At 43.3% G+C, this 14897-nt stretch overlaps 2 protein-coding genes across 2 annotated transcripts in view; one reads left to right on the top strand and one right to left on the bottom strand.

Moving 5' to 3' along the window:
- Nucleotides 1–66: 66 nt before the first annotated feature.
- Nucleotides 67–13464, bottom strand: nhsb (Nance-Horan syndrome b (congenital cataracts and dental anomalies)). Its single transcript, XM_046399008.1, has 13 exons — nucleotides 13332–13464; nucleotides 8247–8399; nucleotides 8025–8161; nucleotides 7738–7785; nucleotides 7489–7533; nucleotides 7333–7377; nucleotides 6950–7012; nucleotides 6483–6675; nucleotides 5776–5907; nucleotides 5092–5244; nucleotides 1575–4751; nucleotides 1238–1379; nucleotides 67–1037 (listed from the first exon to the last, which is right to left on the bottom strand). Exons 1-13 carry the CDS (start codon nucleotides 13378–13380, stop codon nucleotides 410–412), a joined length of 4965 nt encoding a protein of 1654 aa, XP_046254964.1. The 5' UTR covers nucleotides 13381–13464; the 3' UTR covers nucleotides 67–409.
- ace2 (angiotensin I converting enzyme 2) overlaps nucleotides 5851–14897 on the top strand; it is a 50406-nt gene continuing 41359 nt past the window's right edge. The window contains exons 1-2 of the mRNA XM_046391864.1: nucleotides 5851–5974; nucleotides 6509–6715. The gene's annotated coding sequence lies outside the window, so the exon portion shown is untranslated. The remainder of the gene's footprint in view (nucleotides 5975–6508; nucleotides 6716–14897) is intronic.

Genomic DNA, 14897 nt, shown 5'->3' with positions numbered 1-14897 from the left:
TCCACAAAATTTCTTTTCTTATCATAATTTGCCAAACATTTGGAATTTTTTTTTTTTTTTTTTTTTTTTTTTTTTTTTTTTAGAAAAAGACAGTTCAATCAAAATAGGTCTGAAGTCTTGTTCTTTTATCTATGTGGGAGCTCTTCTTTTTATAATACAGAATTTAGATATATCCCCAAAGTTTTCATAATTATCCCTTTATGATTCGCCATTTCACAACACTCTGTCTGACACGCTTAAATAGAATAGCAGATCCAAAACTAAGTGCATTTTAGCAACAGTCAGATTTTGTCTGTCAAAAAAATTTCACTCTTGGCCTTGATGACGCACCTAAGATTAGAAAAGCAGAAGGGGCCATTTGAAATGTAGGACACAGCTAAGAATAGATGACATCTCTCATCATGTGATTTTAGGACGATCGGTCATCATGGGGGCTCCCATCTGAGTTCTCTGTCTCTCCTTCCGAAATGGCTTGCATGGGGGCTGTGTAGAGGCGGCTGCGTGTACTGTAGCGACTGCTGTTGGCTACTGGGGGGATACGAGAACGTCCCTGTCGAGATGCAGCTGACATAGGCAGGGTTTTGGGGGTGAAACTCTCAGAGTTGGCCTTGGGAAAAAGGCCTGGTATCTGAATTGGGTCCAGGCCAGAAATGGGGGGTTCTTGGAGTGTAGAGAGTGACTCCTCAGCCTGTCTAATGGGCCCTTCCTGAAGGGGCTCCCCCGGAATCTTAGGGGTGATAGGGCTCTTCAGAATCTCTGTAGCTGACATACGGTAGCTAGAATCAGACCTGCTACCTTTCTTCAGCAACAGCAGTTTAAACTCCTCGTTGGATGTGCTGGATTTCTTGGCGCTGCGGTAGATTGGCACAGGGGCTCGTTGTGACCCAGCAGCAGTGGGTAAGATGGCTGGGATGTTGAGAGGAGGGGCTGGTGGGATAATGACGGTGGAGACAGGAGCCACTGTTGCGGTAGGGCAGAGACGAGACTTCACGTTTAAGTCCCCTGAATCTTTGCGGCCCAGGACCTTTCTCTTGGATCTGAATGAGGACGTAATCAGACAGTCAGTGGATTGAATGGATTGACAAAATAACGTAAATGCATTAATAAAAAAGATTTTGATGACAAACGTAGCTGAATCACCGCTAAAATCTGACAAATGTACAGTACATGTAGTACATGCAGTAGACACTGTAGACAAGAGAACCAAACAGATTAACCAATGAAAAATTTACAGCACCGATGTATCATTGCAAAAAGGTCCTCAGTTGTACGGGTCTTGTTGGGTGATGTGATAATAATGTCATCATCCGCTTTGGTGTCATCCGTCAGGGGGGAGAGTGAGTTATCACTGGGTGTGGAATCTGCAGCACACAACATCCCTATCACATGTCATCTGGTTGTCTGATCATTTAGTATACAATCTTTGAAATAATCATGCTCTAAACCATGCTCTATATTCATAATTAAAGGTTACTACATGGTTAACCAGCTATTCTTGCCGCAGTTGGGTCCTTCTTTATATAAATAAATACAGAAGAGTACTACTGCCTGTTGAATTTAATTTAAAAGCTTACCTTTGCTGAAGTAATCTTCAGTGTCAGGAGTGGTGGAATCATCTTTGCTCTCCTGTGGCTGCTGCTGATGGGCACTTCTGGTAGCACCTGATGTCATTTCCTCCTCTTCTTCCTGATCTTCTTGTCCTCCTTTCCTTGCATCGCTGATTAGGTAAGGATGCGATGTCTCTATTGTGGTACCAGGCACTTTGAGTGGACTAGCCCAAGGCCCTGAGTCTAAGTGGGATCCCCCAGCAAACTCATATGCTGGGGGTGGAGGGTGGTCTGATCGCATGCCTCCTCTGGAACCTGCAGCCCTCGGTGGCTCTTTCACCGGCTCTTCCTCTTCCTCGTCGTCATCATCATCATCATCATCGTCCTGGGAGAATGAGCGCTCTCCCAAAACTCTGAACTCAGGGTGTGCATGAGCTGAGTGCGTGAGCCCTCTAAACTCTGTGTGTGACTGGATATGTGTGTGTAGATCCACAGGCGAAGGGTGGGGAGCACGTGGCACAGGCCGATGCAAGGGTGAGCTGTCTTCGGAGAGTTCTGATGATGGGTCCATCCGGGTTCTGAAGGCTGTCATTGCCCAGAAGGTTCCAGGTCCATAGCGGTCCTGTCTGAGTAGCAGGCTTTCATAGGATGGAGGCCCATCAGGGTGGCGACCAGGAGGAGGTGGTTGAAAGTGTTCAGGGGAAGAGGTGTGGTCATGACCCGGTGGTCTCGGAGGTGGTCTGCGAGGAGGGAGAGGCCTAGTGATAGCAGCTGGTGGAGCCAGTGTAGAAGCACTCTGAGGAAATTTCGGTCTTGTAGTAGTCTCTGCTCCACTTGCTGTTTCCTTATCTGTAGTGGGTGCACTATCTGTAGATTGGCAAACAGAATGGAGCTGCACTGAACGCAGAACAGATGGAGTTATCGTCAATAGGTTGGAGCTTGGAATTGCTGGAGCAGAGTTTGAGCTTGATGGTGGGTTGGTATTTGATGCCTCGGGGACCAACTTTGTTCCAGTGGCTAAAACATTGGCAGCTCTGTGTTTACTGTGGTGGAGCGTGTGCATGTGGTGTGTCCGGTGGGATAGGGTGTGCCTGACATAACCACCATGAAGAACATTGAGATCAAGTTGAGAAGGTGGAGGTGGGAAGTCTGGGTCTCTCTTATAGCCAGAGGAAATGGAAGCTCCTTCTCTGGGGAAGTGCTGCAGGGAAGAGAGAGAAGACTTCCTTTCGGGCACTTTTGGCTTTCTTTTGCCAGTTGAGGGAGACAGAGGTCCTGGGAAAAATGCTGCTGAAGATGAGGGCAAGGTTGATGTTGGAGTCTCTGATTGGCTGGAATAGCCACTTGATGGTGAGGCCAGGCCAGCCAGCTTCTCAGGTGACCCAAGTTTGAAGTCTCCAGGTGGGAGAGGTGGACTAGTTGCTCTGTTGTCTGAAGCCTGGGCTTGGGTTTGAGCTTCTGTGGAGGAGGAAGAGCTGTCTGGTGACTTGATACACTCCATGACAGTCGTGCCTGTGGCTGTGCTTGAATTGGACATGGATGTGTACTCACCATTGTTGGACTTCAGCTCACTGTTGTGAAGCCACAGGTCTGCATAGTCAGATTGCACAGCCCCTTCATCTTTAAATGAGTGTGTATCTGCAGAACTGAAGGACATGGGTTCTACTATGTCCACGGTATCACCCAGTCCCATCCCCCATGTTCCCAAAGGCTCTGCCACTAGACAAGATGTCTGTAATGGTTCTGGAGCACCTCCAAGTTCTAACTCCAGTTCCAGATTCATATCTGTGGAAGACATGGTAAGCTCTTGTTCACTAACCGTCTTTGGTTGATCCTGATCTGCCTGTGTGTCCGTTCCAACATCAACACTACTACTGGTCTCCTTCAGTGAGGAGGTCCGTTTGGGTGGTGGAGGTTTCACTTTTGGTTTTCTCAGTGGACGACAGGTCCTCCCCAGAGTCATAGTGCCTGTTCTGAAGTCTGCTGACGGCTGGAGGTAAACCCCATGGGATTGTGGTGCTGCCACAGTGTTGGATTGGCCACAGTCAGGCCCTGGGTCTGCATAGTTATACATGTATCCTTTGTAGCTTTGATTACACTCCTCAAAATGCACAGAAGATGAGTAGAAACCCTCTGTATCAGGTGGATAAAGAGAGCCAGGCTCTTTTTCAGTGTTGCTGGTCTTGTTGTCACTGAAACAGGTTTGGTCTTCTAGACCTTGTTTGGAGATGTACTCTGGGGCTAACCCATGGCTCTGGCTCAGGTTTTGGATCTGGTCAGGGTCATGATCTGGATCATTCTGGTCTTGGTCTGGAGGATATGTCCACTCCCCCTCACTGGCTGTACTGACCCCTGCATCATCCAACTGGTCTGTGGCTGAGGATGTGAATGAGCTTGACCTGTGGCCCTGGCCCTGGGGTCTGAGGTCAGAGTGGTATGAGGGATCCAGTGAAAATCCCTCATCAGTGGTATTGGGCACAGTGTTGAGTGACAGCTCAGAGTCGCAGTGGGATGAGCCTGTCAGTGGTGGAGAAGAGGGTGGTGGGATGGTTTCAGACGTCTGAGAAGGGCAGGTTGAGCTGGAGCCACTCCAGTTCCCGCTTGATGACTGGTGGTCTTCCTTGTGGTCCACATGGCTGCCTAGAACTCCTGTTGTAGAAACAGAGTGAATGGGACTGCTGAAAGTATCTGAGCTTGATGAGATCTCGCAGCTGCCCATGTCAGCCTTGCGGGGTAAACGAGAACGGCCCCTTTCCATCCAGCTGTGCTCTGGGCTTCCTCCTCCTCCACCCCCCCTGTCTCTTTCCCCACATCGCTGCAACCTTTTTAGGCTTCCAAGCTGTAGTGGCTCAGGAGCTGCCTGGTCATCTGTACTCTCTTCTTCATCTTTCATCATCATCATCTTCATTCTTGGACTAGGTCCAGGTGGAACAAAGTCCTCTGCTTCGTATGGCGACATCTCCTCATCTTCGTCATCATCATCATAATTGTCATCATCATCCTCGTCACTATCCATAAGACGTCCACCCTCTCGTGGCAGGCTACGAGAGCGCAAACGTCCACCATGGGTGGCAACACTGGTGTATGTTGAGTCTGACTGGTCACCCAAGGAAGAAATGTTGCCTGTTGAATGGGACAGAGAGGCAGGGATTCCCTGATGGCCACGCTGAGCTCTGATACGTCTTCTGGAGGGAGCAGCTGTACCTAAAAACGTAAAGACAGAAGGGAGAGAGAAGAGAACAGAGGGAGACATTTCTTAATTCAAATGGATGTTGACCATGAGGACTAATATATCATTTGAATTACAATTTGATGGATCTAGTTTGATAACACGAATGTTTTTGGTAGTTTCAGGAGTAGATCCAAGCATTATCCACCAGATCATCACAGTAATCACTTCAAGGTCAAACATTTTGTAATTTAATTTGCACAAGGAATGACTTGAGCAACCATGTCCTTGTTTAAAGCACACACAGGAATGTGAATAAACTAAAATGAACTGCAATAAAGAATCAAAGATACTTGTCAATTCTCAGAAACTTACATGCAATGAGGAAATCATCTGTCTGGCAGCCAGAATCACGAGTGTGATGGAGGCGACCACTAACTGAGAGGTCTTCATGACAGAGAGAGAGTTGGTGGGGGTTGGCATGGATGATCACTGTTCGCTCTCTTGCTACAGGTGATTCATCTGAGTCTGAATGCAAAGAGGCAAAGCATGTTGAGTGTACAGACCTTTTCTTGTGAGGATAAAATGAAAAGATACAAAATTTTTCTTACAACACATTTGTATTTTCAGCCTTTAGTTCTACAGATAATGGAAACATTTTACACTCTAGCTTTATTGCTAAGAGTTGTAACCTCCCTGATTCACAATCACATTGTAAACAAATCTAAGGCTGACTGTTTTACGGTATATGGCAATTGTCCATTGCATTTAAAATGGCAACCATGCCTAACTACAGGCTAATAGTATTTGAACTAGAAGGATAGAATCTCACAAGTAGCTAGTGCAGTTTGGGTTGGGCAGTTTTAATGGACTGCCAAGTGTTTTGTCTGCATGTGATTGCTGCTGCTCATTTGGCGTGCCCTCATGGTCTCCTAGCTGTATGAATCAGTTCATCCCTACATCATCTGGTAATTCATTTGGTAAAATATTAATAAAACCTACACAACCTAAAATTAAGATGCATACAGTATAATACCTCTAAATTTTTCTATAACGTACCCATGTCATGTTGTACTCTTTTGGGTATTCCTGTGATAGTCTTCCTCCTCCTCAGCTTTCTCCTCCTCTGAAGAACTGACTGGGAATGAACTAGAGAGCAACGAGCACTTGCTTCCCTGTCAAACCCAACTCCTGCAATAACAACGCAGAAGACATGAGCCATGTGAAAAGTGAAACATGTATCTATGCCCATGTCCAGGTAAGAAATCTTGTCATTTTACAGCTAAATGGTACACTAAAATATGTTTCTGAAAGCATATGAAGCAAGAAATATGCAATGCAGTATCAGAATCTTGAGTCATATTTGATCAACCCTGCCTGATTTCACAGTTGTATCTGAGTTTTGTGAGCAGTGTGTGCCCAGTTGCTGTTTCAGTTTTTCGGGGGTTTTTTTTGCAACTGGGGCATCCTTTTGTTTTATGTTGAGGTGTTGATGCTATAGTAAGATAGCAAAGGGCTGTGAATGTCATATATTTCACCTTTTAATACAATAGCGATTACATATTTGCGTATTTCTAATAATCCCATAATCTTGTTGCAAATTTTCACATGGTCAAGTGGTTAGGATTCTGGTTTTCATGCAGAGTCTGGGTTTGATTACTGATTTGGGGGCAGTTTCTGTTTGGCCTTTGTTAGCACAGTTGCAAAAAAATAAGAAGGTTCCTGGTTTCCTTCCTTCAGTTTCCTATTTTTCTTCTTTATCCTACCTGTGACGTTGATGGGGATGATGCAGGAGGAGATGGCATGCGAATCGGCGTTTGTCTTCTGGTCTGATGGTGGGAGGTTTTCCTTGGACCAGTTCGCCTGTTTACCCTGGCTCGAGGGTGCGCTGGGCGCTGAGGACTTGGCTCTGTGGCCTCCCACGACCTCACCACCTTCGCCTTCCCCTGTCGAGGTAGCCTGAAAGAAGCAGACGGATGGCAAGAACATTATATATGTGGTAGGTGCTGATACGGTTTTAACTTATGTTACTTAATTGTACAGACTACAGGCAATTATTGACAATAGTGATAAGTAGCATAAAACAGCCACTATTTTACCATTTCTCTAAAATTGGTAGATAAGTAGTGACAAAGACAGTCAAACTATCAGGAAATAAATACAAAATGAACTACTGAAAAACTAATGCTAATGAAGATAAACAGAAAATTAAAGCAACATGAATGCCTGATACCTTTCTACTCCATGGAATGAAGATGCAACCTTCAATAGGGTGAAGTGAGTAAAAGCACTCAAACTATGAACACAAAATATGACAAAAGAAAAACAAAAGAAAGACGACAGGACATGATTAATCCAAAAGATTAAATCATTCTAAATAAAAAGATCCAGGAAAGGCCAAAGGGTGAAAGGTGAATGAGGCAGACAATGTACTGTTTCATTTATCCAGTTTCCTCTCTATACCAGTCTCTTCCAAAAATGGTCCCATTTGTCACCTCAGTCTTCAAACTATTTTGATGCCTGCATGTACGCTGTCTTTCAGTAACTACATTATTGCATTAAACCTGAGTTAAAATTATTAGCAGTCGCTCATTGCCATTGAAACAGCTTTATTACCTTCTTTTGGATCGTCTGAATATCTGCTTCTCTCCCTGGCCTCTCCTGTGGCATCAGGAAAACACAAAGTGTGCAAAAAGTAAAATTGATGAAGTCTTTCACCAGTAAAATCTGAGATGATATTTTTTAAAAATACATGTCAGTGAATTTTCTTACTTTTCTTTGAATGGTCTGGATCTCTGTTTCTCTCACAGTCCTCTCCTTCAAGAGAATGAAAAGACATGAAAGTAGTGTGCTAAAAAACACAAGTTCTAAACCAAATATGTCTATAATGTATCGATATACGTATGTTAAACTGTTCTAAATACAACCACATAATTAACACATAGGTATATATATATCATAAATCTCGCAGCAACCGTCCACATGTTAGATATTAACGGACATGAGCACACGAATATTTACCTTCCTGGGTTGATAGTCTAACTCGCGCTCTCTCTCTGCTCTCTCTTGCTGCACAGCGACATCAGAATGAGAAAGTGTGTCAGTTTATTGCAACAGATATTTAATAAGAACCAAAAGTGGAGTAACCACTATTCATTCAGTAGGAACAACGTAAATAGAAAATAGCTCAACAAGTGTGAACTGCTTGATAAGGAGTACAAGCACGTATTTGAGGTTTGGTTCCTGCCAATTAATATATCGTGTGAGATATATCGTATTTTCATTTGTGCACAGTGCGCCATCCTCACCGCTCGTGCCAAGCGACTCCTCTGTTGCCGGCGGATGGAGTGCGGTGAAGGGAAGGTTGGCATGGGCGGTGCCACTGAGATAGATATGGTCACCCTGCTCCTCTCGCGACTCGTGGAGCGGTGCCGCTGTTGTTCTTCTGTGAAACCCAAATACCCACACGTGAAAACTCGCAATCCATGCAATTCGCATGCAGTGTAGTTGTGCTTTACAACCTCACTCACCTCGGTGCAGGGCTCTGAGACTGAGCTGAGCGTTTCTGTGTAGCTCCTCCAGACATGGAGGTCGGGTACAAGGATGGAACACATTGTGTTCCTGGTGCCATGGAGCCTGATAGTGAAGCGACAGCTTGCTCTCTATGTCCAGGTTGGACACAGCTAAGATGAAAGAGGAGAGAGACAGAACATGTTAAATCTCTATGATGACCCTGTGATGAAACAAATCAGGACTGGTCTGCACATGAACAAAATTATTCATGTGCTATTCGCACCTTTTTTTAAGACAGTGTTTTGACCATAATATAAACAGTATGTGTACATGTACGCATTTCTGTGTGTATAGGCTAATGTTGGCTTATAGGCATATTTTGTTGATGTGATGATCTAATTAAAGGGAAAGGCTTTAATGGGTGTATTTACAGAATGGTGTGCTTTTCTTTTTCATGTTCAACTGAGACAAACTTTACTGACAAAAACTTCAGTTGATTCCCTTGAGTTTTAAAACTCATCGTGTACTGTACACTGTGTAGAGCTTATTGTGGCCTTTGTGTAAGTTTTTTCGAGGTCCATGGCCATTGGCCAACCAGCAGACCCAATTCCTCCTGCTCTTTTTCCATCATATGTCTGGTCTGTTACCCACAAGACTCAAGCACTCAGTCAGTACTCTACAGGATTTTGGTCAAAACCCCCAAAACCAAACACCACAATTTTAAACTCTGATACAATACTAGTATAAAAAAATGATACTTGATACATCTTTTGATAATAACATGGCAAAAAGGGGAAAGAAAGGTCCTAGGATTCAGACAAAATGTTTTTTGTTTTTTTTCTTTTCCTTTTCACATTTGTAATGATGTTGATATCTGTGCAGCACTGGGTGCTTGTATTGCCCAGCTGGTAATCCATCCTTGTTGAGGCCTTAATGTAATATATTGAGTATGGAAGGAAATAAATGTTCTAGAAAGAACATACCAAAGACATTGCTTAAAGACATTGTTGTTTTGCAGCAGTGGTGTTTCACTAGCATGTGAAAGAAAACAGCTGTAAGCTGAGATCCAGGCCATCCCTCACATTGAAGCCACTCAATTCTAGGTTCATAAACAAAAAACAATACAGTAAGCTTAGTGTAAGGCACATCAATATCCTCTAACGATATTATACATTAAAACATAAGACAAGGCTGTGACACGCCAGCAGGTGGCAGCTAAACACACCTCACTGCTGCAATACTGCATACACCAGCAGACCACAGTGCATCTCTCACAGTCCTCCATGTTTACTACCACTATGATAATATATTATCAGAAATCACAACAAACCTGTCATCATGAATAATGTACAACTGAGAAAAACTAACTTCCATTTCAAAGATTAAAACGTTTCATTTACAGAGCAGGACAAGGGAGAGGACTGTGATTATCCATCTCTCTCATCTGCTCTCAGAACCCCTTTAGCTTTTATTATGATATCCTATTTCCCCTCTTTTAACTCAGAATTCAAAATGCAGTTGTGTCCTTGAAAGCCACGTGGCACATCAGTAGCCAGGCAACCCTTCATTGCTGATCAAGGCTCATATTTGCCTGCAATTAAATCAGCAGGCTCACATCAGCAGCGTTCAACCAGTTTGAACTACAAGGTTAAAGAAGCGAAGCAGGCCAGCTTATTTACACTAAATAAACAATTACACCATTTTCTACTGTAGACGGTCACATACATGTAAAGTTATTTTATTGTTCAGCCTGTCAAACCTTGTGTCTATAACATTCATGAAGATAAGGCTTATAAAATTCAACTGAAAGACACTACAGCTATACAAACTCATTTGGTAAATGATATTTAGCCATTGAAGCAGAGGTAAAACAGTATAAGAATTGAATTGAAATGAGTTGAAGATTCACACAGATTCTACCATAATGGTGTTTTTTTTTTTTTGCTTACTTGCTTTCACTAGAAGCTGAAGTGATGAGATGTTTAAGGAAATTGTGGGAGATCCTGATAGTTTTATTGTCGTAGTCAGATGGCTGTGGGTTTATGTGTATCAGTGTCATCATCAGAAAATATGTCATGTCACATTGGGAAAGGCTTTAGGAGGGCTTGGAATAATATTTTAAAGCTAAAACAACACATTTGAATACATAAAAAAACAATTTCAAAGTCCATTTCCAGGCTGTTGACTCATTGATCAGGTAACATGTAAAAAAGCATGTTTAACCCGGTGTTTTAGTTTTTCCTTCTTGACCGCCTGACTGAGTACATTGCCAGCCTTCCCTCTGGTGGCAACACATAGCCCTGTGAAGACTTTGCAAAACCTTAATGGTGCAGGTTCAAAGTACATTTCTTGGAGAATCCATCAGAAATTAGAGTTTAGAGTTCAAGTTTACCCACTCTTCCCTACCTGCATTGCCCTACTCCTGCCTTACTCTTGCTGTCCTGCACCTGTTTTTCCTCTTCTGTGTTTGACTGTGACGACGCTCGTTTGGGGAGCTACCCATCGCTATCATCCAGGACCAGTAAAGACATGGCTGAGCAGGCTTATACACACTCATCTAATGCGTACCCTGCTCTCTTGCTATCTCTATGTCTTTTACCCATCGTCCTTCTCCTTCTTGCTGTATTCCTCCACCTCTGGTTCCCCCCACGCTGAAATATGCAGGTGCATTGTCAGCAACTTGCAGTGTCACCATCAGGACTTGAATGCCAACAGCGGCAAGAGAGGAGGAGGTACAGTGAAAAAGAAGGTTGAAAACACCGTAGTGCAGCACAGAAAAGCACTAATGACCAGGTGGTTTAAAAACAGTGTCTCAGAGACTACACAAAACCAATGCAAATACACAATATAGACAAAAGTATTGGGACACCTGACCATTATACCGGCAGGGATTTTAATGACATCTCAGTCTATATAAACAGACATTAATATTTAGTTGGTCCCCCCCTAATAAAAGCTTCCATTGTTCTGGTAAGACTTTCCACAAGATTTTGGATTGTTTCTGTGGGAATATTAGCCCATTCACGCAGTAGAGCATTGGATGAAAAGACCTGGCTCACAATCTTTGTGGTAAAAACATGTGGTACAAACTGGCTCTTCGCTTGAATACTCTTAGTTGGTACTAGGGAAAGGAAGGTGTGTTCAAACTGTCATGGAGTCGCATTGCTAAGCCTCCGTGAAAAAGCCTTTGTCTACATCCTGAAAAGAGGACCCCAAAAGCTTACCGAACCAAGCCAGGTGCCCAAAACCAGCCCAAATGCTGCTAACAAAAGCTGATCCTCAGCCTGCACAGCACAAGTCTACAAGTAAAAACTTGATCCACGCATGCCAGAACACAACCTAATGACAGCTGCAATCTGCCTGATTTAGTGCACTGTCTGAAGAATAGCAACTCCTAGGACTTTTGTGTCGAACTGCTGCCATCTTGCACTATGAGGGCATGATGGATGTTGTTTTGGCGTCTGGAAAGCATTTTTCTCCCTCTTCTTTGTAGATGTTAAATTCATGGCAGGTGACTGTGACAGAGTCAGTGGCCAGGAAGTAGAAGCCCTTGGGAATGCCTGAAAGGGCTTTTATAGAAAAAGACATTTCGATAAATGAAAATAAATCTGACTTTGGTCAGTCAGTCACCATGTGTTAAGAGTATTTTTCAGCTGAAGCACACTGCAAAAATCAGGAAAGCTTGATGATCCAACATTTTTAATGTCAGGAGAGTCATCTCAACCAACAACTGTTAATGTTAATGAAAAGATCTTAAATGTGGAATGTGCAGTCAGTGAGTTATTGGCAAAAATATGTGTTTTTTTATGGTGCCACTTCAGCCTCATCTGGCTAATGCTTCTAATTTTTATTACCTGAAAGTAGATTAGTTTTTTTTAAACATATCTGGATAGCTTGGCTGATGCAAACCTTTAAGGGGGTAGAGGAGAAAGAATAAGTAGATGATGAGTAAGAACTATAATAAATAGAAAATATCCTAACAATAAGAAGATTCCATCGTTTTGTTCTCATTTATGGTATGAGGATCAGCAGCAGACCACAGTAGGCCAGTGAACAGCTCTGGCTGCTGGCTGTTCTTTTTAAACTGGTGTTAAAACAAAAAAAGATGCAACAACAAAGTAAAAGAAAAAAAAAAAACATGACAGCTAGACGCAAACATCCACAACATCTGCAATGAGAAAACTGACTCCACATGTCACTGCTTTAATGTTGCTCTCCCTCTTTATGGTCCAGCTGTATGATTTTGTATCTCTCTGTCTCTCTCTTTCATGGTCCAGATGTGAGTGAATGTAAGTCATTAGTGGAGAATGTATTAGGGTCTATCTGGGTCAGGCAGCACACCCTATGACAGTATCTGCAGAATCTTGTCATAGCAGACAGCTGTTATATAAGACGCACTAGCTGGCCAGTTCTGCAGAGGAAAAACTGTATGCTGCTTGTGCTGTTAGTGTGTCTGCAACGCCTCAGCAGTCCCACCGCACACACATCATCTTATCTCATCAATGGTGGTGATGTTCAATTTTGAGTTTGAAACACAACACTTAAAATTTCAGGAATAATAGTTTTACATTAGCTCCCTCACTGGCTGAGCCTTTGCAGTGGAATACAGTTGCTGACAAAATACGTATTGATCACATAACAACCACTTGCAGTGTTGACTGTGGCTTTAAGTTTGTTCACAAATGATCTTATTCCACACTGTCTGACAGCATCATACATGTTCTGGATCACCTTATTACCCGTCATTGTAGGTATATGATGGTTATAGGTTTGAAACTAAAAATTAGTGGTACAAAATAGTCATAAATGCCCATCAAAAGATCCAGAAAACAAGGTGTCATTTCCAAGTGTCTTTTTTTGGCTGATCTACAAAATCCAAAACCCAAACAGATTCAGAATACTGTGTAGGAAACGTGAAACTATCTGCATGAGAGGGTATAGCCAGTAAACACTTACAATTTTTTTATTCCATTGCCACAGTGTAACATCATCCTCCTAACCCTCTAATTACATTTCTGTCAATTATTGAATTAAAAATTAAAAGTAATTTGACAGTAAAACTATTCATAACAGGAGGTAACCACTGATTTTACAGCCAGTACCTTTTGATCGCACAGGGACGCAGCCTAGACCGAGACAAGCCAAAGCCATGGTCAGCAGCTGTCAACTCGCTCTTCTTCTTTTCCTCTTTTTTGTCTTTCTCTGTCGCTCCTCCCTGTTCTCTTCAGACTCCTTGTCATCTGTCTCTCTACAATGCCACCTTGCTCACTCCTGCAGACCTTTCTAAAATATTCCTGTGTAAGTCCAATATCCAGACTAGCAACATCTGTAGACACAGACCCTCCCCCTCCTCCTCCTCTCCCACCCACCTGCTGTTCCTCCTCTCTCCTCCCTTCATGTGACCCAACACGACACTGAAAAAAAAATATTTCTTCTTTGTACATGTGACATGTAGACATTTGACTTTGCGCTGGCTGAGAGCTACATGGGACCCACAAGGAAGCATGCACCTGCACTTCATCACAAACTCTAACTCTTGTCTGTCCCATCTCTGTTGTCTCTCTGAGTCACCCCTGTTGGCTGGTGTCAGATGGTAGGATCCTGCCTGAGCATGGCCTCTTCCTGACCGTAATCTCTTTATGATGCAGTAATGTGTGTGTGTTGGACAGCCACAAAGTATTAATGTATTAATCCACCACATGCTGGGAATATGTATCACGTGTTCAATCCTTCAAATGCTGCCACCAAAGAGTGATGATCTAAGGCTATGTGTGAGCGTGTGTCTGTGTCTGTATTGTGTTTGTGTGTGTCTGTATTGTGCTTGTGTGTGTGTGTGTGTGTGTGAGAGAGAGAATACTTGACTGTGTTGGTGCAAAAGCATTCATTTTTACTGGTGTTAAAATAATGAGGCACAAATTGGACATTTCAGCCATAATTTGAAAATAGTAGAGTAATAGTACTATTCTGTCTCTCTCCACAATGATTATGAGGAGTCAACATCCCCATGTGGTTGCAAAACAAACAGCATGACACACACAGAGACAGACACACACACACGCAGAGGGTACGAGCACCCTGCCCGATAATCTGCCGTAATCTGGAGCTCTGGCAGTTCACTGACTTCGGAGTAGAGTTGGCGGAGCTGGCAGTCTGCTCGAGGAGCTTTCAGCCTCCTGCCAGGGCTGGGAACGACACAGACACACCACAAATATCTGCACACACATGCGAGCCCACCATGTGTGCATACATGCATCACCGCAGTGGTCAACATCAGCCCAAACAGAGGAGAACGTGGTCGTGAATATTAAATGTAGGGATGTTTCCTCGTGGCATGCTTCGGGTTATTTACAGCAGTTTCCTTTAAACAGGACTTGTGGGAGGCCATTAATGGCTTGTCATTTCGGGGCTTGTTTGTCAGTTGCGGTTTTGAGTAATCTATGAAATATCAAGGCCGGATCACAGACCTTTCAGCCATGTATGAGCCAGGGTGCCATCTGAGCTTCTTGGTTAAGATCCCTAGTCCAAATCACTTTCAGTATCATCTTTTAAGTCACTTAAAACACACTTTTACAGGCTTGTTTTTATGTAGGGATTATACTCAACAGTTTTGTAGATTTCATGTTGATCTTGGTGCTTATGAACACAGCAGAAGTAGCATTGATGAAAAA

This window comes from Scatophagus argus, chromosome 1, assembly GCF_020382885.2.
Source record: "Scatophagus argus isolate fScaArg1 chromosome 1, fScaArg1.pri, whole genome shotgun sequence".
NCBI lineage: Eukaryota > Metazoa > Chordata > Actinopteri > Scatophagidae > Scatophagus > Scatophagus argus.
This window is presented reverse-complemented; position numbering and strand designations above follow the sequence as displayed.